The sequence below is a fragment of the Lolium rigidum genome, chromosome 1, assembly GCF_022539505.1.
Source record: "Lolium rigidum isolate FL_2022 chromosome 1, APGP_CSIRO_Lrig_0.1, whole genome shotgun sequence".
Lineage (NCBI taxonomy): Eukaryota > Viridiplantae > Streptophyta > Magnoliopsida > Poales > Poaceae > Lolium > Lolium rigidum.
This window is the reverse complement of record NC_061508.1, coordinates 237,661,182-237,667,947: the sequence shown is the minus strand read 5'-3', so window position 1 is coordinate 237,667,947 and position 6,766 is coordinate 237,661,182. Positions and strand designations below refer to the sequence as shown.

The 6,766-nt window shown below is 46.0% G+C and overlaps 1 protein-coding gene across 1 annotated transcript; it reads right to left on the bottom strand.

The window, feature by feature from the left end:
- Positions 1–673: 673 nt before the first annotated feature.
- LOC124656369 (agamous-like MADS-box protein AGL23) lies at positions 674–4,956 on the bottom strand. Its single transcript, XM_047195130.1, has 4 exons — positions 4,457–4,956; positions 2,270–2,276; positions 975–1,008; positions 674–906 (listed from the first exon to the last, which is right to left on the bottom strand). Exons 1-4 carry the CDS (start codon positions 4,954–4,956, stop codon positions 674–676), a joined length of 774 nt encoding a protein of 257 aa, XP_047051086.1.
- Between the last annotated feature and the right edge of the window lie 1,810 nt (positions 4,957–6,766).

Below are 6,766 nucleotides of genomic sequence, written 5' to 3'. Positions count from 1 at the left end.
TTTTATTGCTAGAAGCAACTATTGTAGTTCTCATAGTTAAACATAATCTTATAGTGCCTGGTCGAGTTTGAAATTGGATTGTTGTTGCTTTTAACTTCATTCCACTTTTCTTACTACATTTGCATATACCATCCGGTCTAGTGCCTACTATAAAGCTGTGTATATTGGTATATGCTGGTAATCATATTGGTGCCGAGAGAAGATATAGCCGCGTTAAATGATTCTAGTATCTGTTCATTACTGCTAGTTACTACCCATGAGCATTTCTTAAGTACCTGATCAACCTTGCATAAAATAAGTGAATTTTCTATTATACGTGGCAAGAAGAACCAGTTTAGCTTCCTTCTTCTTGCGCACCATTGTTCCCTTTCTCGCATGTTGCCATGGTTGCGGCGCATCGGAGGAAAAGCTAAGGGCTAGATAGGGCGGGCTCATGTCCCGTCCACCTGCGGGGTCTTCGAGCTGACAGTAAAGCGACCAGTTAGAATCAAAGGGGGAGACCTTTTTGAGGTGTTTTGCCTAGTCTGAATTTCCCCTTCTTCTATTTGATCAAGATGGATAGCAAAAAAGCATGAATAGGCCTACTGGCACTGGTTTCTGCCATTGTTCTAGTGTCGATGCTGCCATTGTTTTTCTAGTTACTGCCTTTCGTGAGCTTGTCTTTCTGTGTTCATTACGCGTTTACGCTTTGGATTACCGCTGAATCTGAATATGGCGTGATCACCAGCTGGAACAAATTATTGCTCCCTGTTATGGTTTTATCCTTATTTTGTGATGATGCATCATATCTGAAGAAACACCTATAGAGTTCAGAGTGTGCTTGATCTACGGCATCAGAAGAGCTATTGTTGAAATTTCGTTTTCCTGGTAACAGAGCACTTTGCAGCTTTGAGAGTGTTTGCAATGCTCAATTGACATCTATACTGCTAAAGCAGATAGTTAGTAAATTTAATTACGCAAAGCAGAGTGTTTGCAGTGCTCTGTTAACATCTGCAGCACGTCTACACTCTACACTATTAGAGGAATGTCTAGTGCTGCTAATGATGTAAGTTAGCCAAAATACATTTGCAAAGTATAAGTGAAGTTTACATCTGGGCCACGATACATAGGAAATATTTGTCAATGGAGTTTCCTGTTGAGTATGGATCCCAGTTCTCATAGTTGTAACATAATCTTTATAGTGTCTGGTCGAGTTTGGATTGTTATTGAATTATATAGTGTTTTTTTTTTCATTCCGCTTTCTTACTACATTTGCATGTAGCCTCCGGTCTAGTGCTTACTATAAAGCTGTGTATATTGGTATATGGTGATAATCATATATATGTGGTAGTATATAGTACCCAAAGAAAAATGATATAGCCCTGTTAAATGATGTAGTACATGTTCATTACTGCTAGTTACTGCCCATGAGCATTTGTTAAGTACGGTAGCCTAATCAATCATGCATAAATTAGTAAATTTGCTATGATATCGGGCAAGAAGAACCAGTTTAGTTTACTAAGCACCTGCCCCCCAAAAGGCCAAAACCCGTTTATTCTTCCTGCGTGTATTCCGTTTCTTTTATGTTGTCATGGTTTCGGTGCAGCGGAGGAGATCGCACTAGTTTCTACCATTGTGGAAGTGTCGGTGCTGCCGTTTGAGGATGGTGTAGAGGCAGAACCTTGACCACCATCACCAATCCGGATTGGGACTATTTTCAAAACAGGAGACTTTCATTTCATTTTGTTTGGAGTTCTCCATTTGAATGTTGTTTTGTTCTTTGTTGTGGGGAGCGTATATTTGGAGGTTCTGAATTTATGTTACAGAATGAAGGAAGATGTATGAAGAACCGCACGTTCTATTAGCAGAGAAGAAATACAAACTCAAGTTTGATGGATGTGGTCAGAACTTTCCATTGTTGCTGAAGAAGAAATACAAACAAATACAAACTCATGTTCTATATGCAGTGATCAGAACTTTCTATTGTTGCTGAAGAAGAAATGTATAGCTGGAGAAGCTGGATGGGTTAGTTTCTTAGTGTAGAAACTGTTGTTTGTATGCGTTCTGCTCTTCTACTAGCATTACAGATACACAGGAGTATGTCTCCCAAATTAACTGTGAATGTATGCCAATTAGTTCCTTGGCATGATGTCTAATACTAACTAGGGTTTAACTGGGGCGACCTGCAAGGCTTCTGTCCAATACCTACTGCAATCCTGAGAATATTACGCAGTCTAGGAGGCACGCACATTCAACTTCCAAAACAGATAGATACAACATTGCCACTAACTTGAAGCCTGAGGAAAATGGTGCAAGACGTTCAAAAGGAAACTATTTTTTTCGATAAAGGGATTATATATTAATATCGAAGGATACCAATTACACTCAGTCTCTGCAACAACGCAATGCCCTAAAACATTATGGATGCACACAACCAAAAAAGAGAAAGAGAAAACTAAGAAATAAAAGTTCCGCTACAGCATCACAGCCCTAGCAACAGTAATACAACCACCACCAAGACAACATATGAAAATCAGACTCTTCAAAAGCGATGCCTCCAAGAAGGGAACAGTGCACCAGCGCCACCGTCGCTTGATCAAAGATCTTAGGTTTTCACCCTGAAGATAGTCTTCGCTCTCAAAACAAAGCCTTCAACAAGGACATTGCCAGGCACAACCAGTTAAGGCCAGATCTTGGGTTTTCACCCTGAAAGGTAAGACTCCGAACTTCACATGTGTTGCCGACCTCACTTTCATACCACTGTTGCTAAGTCCGGAACACCAAGCAGTCTGCAACTGTAGGATTATTGTCAAAATAAGCTCCTCCCCCACACACCCGGATGACCAAAACCTTCTTTCTTCATTCAACCCGAACCGCCATGGAAGAATTCACAAGGTAAAGCTCAGATTTGGGATGCCAAGCTTGAGGTAGAGGTGAAAGTGTCACCGGATCTAGGGCCCGTGAGGCTCAAACAAGGTAGATTCTCAACAAATCAAGGAAACTGGAGCCGCCAAGATGCCGCAAAGTTTTTCTGGGTGTTTAATGGACGATCATACGTGGTTATCAATTTTTCTTTTGTTCGATTTTGTATATATAAGTTCCCTCGACTTAGTTGGGATTTGCGAACCACACAGGCAAGATGCCGCTAAGTTTTCTGGGTGTTGCCACACTTTTCTGCTTAAATGTTGTGAATTTTCTTGCAAGGTGCTGCACCATGCTGCATTTTTCACTTTTTCATGAGTTCTAGAAAAAAGATAGTTGCGTAATCACTTTTTTGTTGCATTAATTTCTGAAATACTGCGATCTTTTTTTTTTGCACGGTTATACTATTATCCTTCTAAAAAAAGATTATTACAATGATGTTGCAATAGTACAATATTTTTTGCTCCGCGGATGCCGTTTAGCTAAAAAGGAAGGACATTATGGTGACGGGCTAGTGAGGCGACCAAGTTATTCCCAACACAACGTGGCTACATATATTGGCTATAGGTTGTGTACTTTAGTCAACAACTAATTTGGCATCAATTGATCAAGTCGATCTAATAACACATGATTTTTGGCAAAAGTTGAGTTATGTGCATTTAAAATTTAGATGTTGATTTTTTATATAGTTTCTCAAACTTTAAAAGTTTTCCTTTGACTAGAAACTATAGGCATCCTAATTTAGGAAGGAGGAAGTACATTATTTTTTGCTAGGTGGATAAGGTTTAGCTACAAAAGGACGGACATCCCCGATCTACATTTTTTGGTACATGGGTGGGGTTTAGCTACAAAAGTGCGGACATCTCCGATCTACACTTTTAGTGTATTCAGTTATTCCCACGCCCAAACATGGCAGCATATATGTTGGTTTTCGGTTGTGTTCTTTAGCCGACAACTAATTCGACATCAAATCTTATGTTCATTGAGTTGATCTAAGGGACAACGGGACGCTTATCTAGGGACGTAGGATTTTATTCCCCCGGAGTCGCTCCTAGCGTCGACGCAAGAACTTGCGCTGATTGTTTCATCATGCTGCGTGAGAAGCGGATGCATCTCTTAGAGATACAAGCGCCTGCTGCTAGCTCCGTGCGCTGGAAAAGTGAGAAGCAGAGGCATTTTCCTGTTTCACCCTATTTATTTTTGTGTTCTAAGAGCCTGCATAAGCGCTTTGCGCTGTACATGTTCTAATACTCCTAATTTGTGGCAAAAAATAATAGAGTTAAAAATGTGCTATCAAATTGATCAACTAAATTAGGGCCCAAAGAACATAGTAGCGGAGACAAACAAAATAACTGAACCATCGAGGAATTTCGGTTTCACATAACTGACACGATGCTACGAAAACTAAGCAAGCTAAATTACTACTGTAGTAGCAAACTAAGCAAACTAAATTACCTAGTATAGCTCGTAAATTAGCAAACTAAGCAAGCATTAGCCTAATAATTAAAAGAAGCACTAGGCCGGGCTTCTCTACTGCGGCGGCGGAGTTGCCTACTTCTTATCGGCGCGGCGGCCGACGTTGTCCCTGAGGCGTCGGAGCGCCCTGACGAACACCGGCAGCTCCTCCTCCCCGAGCGCGGCCGTATCTACCTCGAACCAGAAGCGCTTGCCCGTCTGCCTCTGCAGCTCCAGCACCTTGTTCCCCACGGCGCTCATCCGCTCGGCCTCCTTCTCGACCTCCGCGGCTTTCTCCTTGGTCTCCCGGCACAGCGCCTCCATGGCCTCCCAGTTCTCAGGGGTGACTTCGGCGCCGCAGCCCAGGACGGCGTCGGCGGAGGGACTGCCGAAGGCGAAGGCCCTGCCGGCCTCGGAGACGACAACGACGGCGACGCGGGCGTGGCAGAGCAGCGCGAGCTCGGAGGCCTTCTTCCAGAGGCCGGCCTTGCGCTTGGAGAAGGTCACCTGGCGGGGCTCCTTGCCCTCCACCCGGCGCAGCTCCCTGCGCTGCCGCCCTTTCGTCTTCTTGCCGTTCTCGAGAAGCGGTGGGCGCGCCATGTGAGGGAGGAAGCTAAAAGCTAAAGCGCGGCGGCGGCGGGTGCACTTTCCTCTGCTTCTTGCCTGTCTCTATGTGGCTCTATGGCTGATGGCTCGATGCGGTGCGATGGAGGTGCAAAGGCAAGGGGCTGGGGCATATAAGGAGGAAGAGGCGCTGCCATTAATGGCGGCCGAGCTCCGATTTTTGGCTGCTCCGTGTAAAATTTGGATCTCATCAACGCGGCAATTTTGGAAAGAAATCACCGTGTGCAAGTGCCAAGTAGTTACCATATGGCTAGGCGCAGCGCCGCGTTTCTTTTTTACCAAGGCAGCACCGATTTCGTAACCCGGTCGATCAGAAATTTGGAAGGTGAGTTATTTATGGAAATTTGACCTTTTTCGAACTCATGGAAATTTGACTTGATCGGAAGTAGTAACCAGCATTGCCGGTCTGTCTGGACCTTTACTATGCAGCAGACAAAGACGAGTTGTTCTGGACTTGACACTTGACAGCACAAGGGCAACCCTACGCGAAACGTAGGATTACTCGCGGTTTTAGGGTACCAGTTTACCATATCCATTTCAACGATTTTACTCTTCCATACCACAAACTGGATATAACTGAATACTTCAATATGTGTAGATACCAAAATCCAATGTCTTGTTGAAATGGTAAGTTACTACTGATGAACTGAATACTTGAACTAAAACATAAATAGTGGCGTCAAGCCAGAGCCATGTGGAGTCAGTAGGCGGCGTCGCAGTGGTGAGGTGATCCTCGAGGGTGGAGGTGGTGTCGTCGATGGTCAAGAAGGTGCGCCACTTAGAGAAGATGTTGGACTTGAAGTCAAGGACGACCAGGTAGAGGGAGCGGATGCTCTGAATGGTGGTGCAATACGCACATGCATAGGTGGGCATCGGGGTGGCATGCGGCAGGCTCGGAAGGCTAGGGTTGGAGAAGGCCGGCTGCAGCGGCTAGAATTAGGAGGAGGAGCGGAAACGGTTGAAGATTTTTTGGCTGATATCATGTGGCCTTTTCCCTTACGTGTATATATAGATAGACAAATATTACAATCATAAATAGGAGATCACATAAGTAACCCAACTGCTAAAAAGTACTCGGATGCTGCTTGTTACATTGAGCACTCGCTTCCTGACCGTCGGATGGACTTGATCATGACCGCATCACGACTCCCTTTCCCGACACATTTCGTCTGGAGACGCAGCCGCCTCCCTCTCTTTCCCCATTCCCCATTCCCATGTCAAATCGCGCTAGGGTTTCGTGGAGAAATCATTGAGGTGAGCGGTTTGTCGATTTCGTCGCCGGAGAGGGAGATGCGCGCCGGAGTGCGTCGAGCTCGTCGCCGGAGAGCTAGCCACGCGCGAGGGCGGGAAGCGCGGTGGCGGCACGTGAGGGCGGGGTGTTCGGCTATGCCTGCCGGCGAGAAGAAGGAACGCCGGCTTGGTCCGTCGCCGACCGTGGCCTGCACCCGCTTCCTCGACTTCCTGGAGTACCGTGTCCGCTTCGATCCATGAAGCAACGCGTGTTGGCCACGCGCAACAGCGGCAGAGAGGAGGCCGACCACCTCCACCCACCCAGGTCGGCATTCATCTGAGTGATAAAGCTGTTCCACGCGTCGTGGAGGTCCATCATGCCAAAATCGAGGTGTCGGCATGCCGGCCTACGAGGACGCGGGCTTCACGCATCTGGCGCCGCAGAGTGGTCGGCCACGCCCACGCCTACTGGAGTTGCCGGTCCTGGTCGTGGCCGAGAAAGGTCGTGCCCCAGCCAGGCTGTTGTTGCTGCTGGTCCTGGTCATGGCCATGTCTA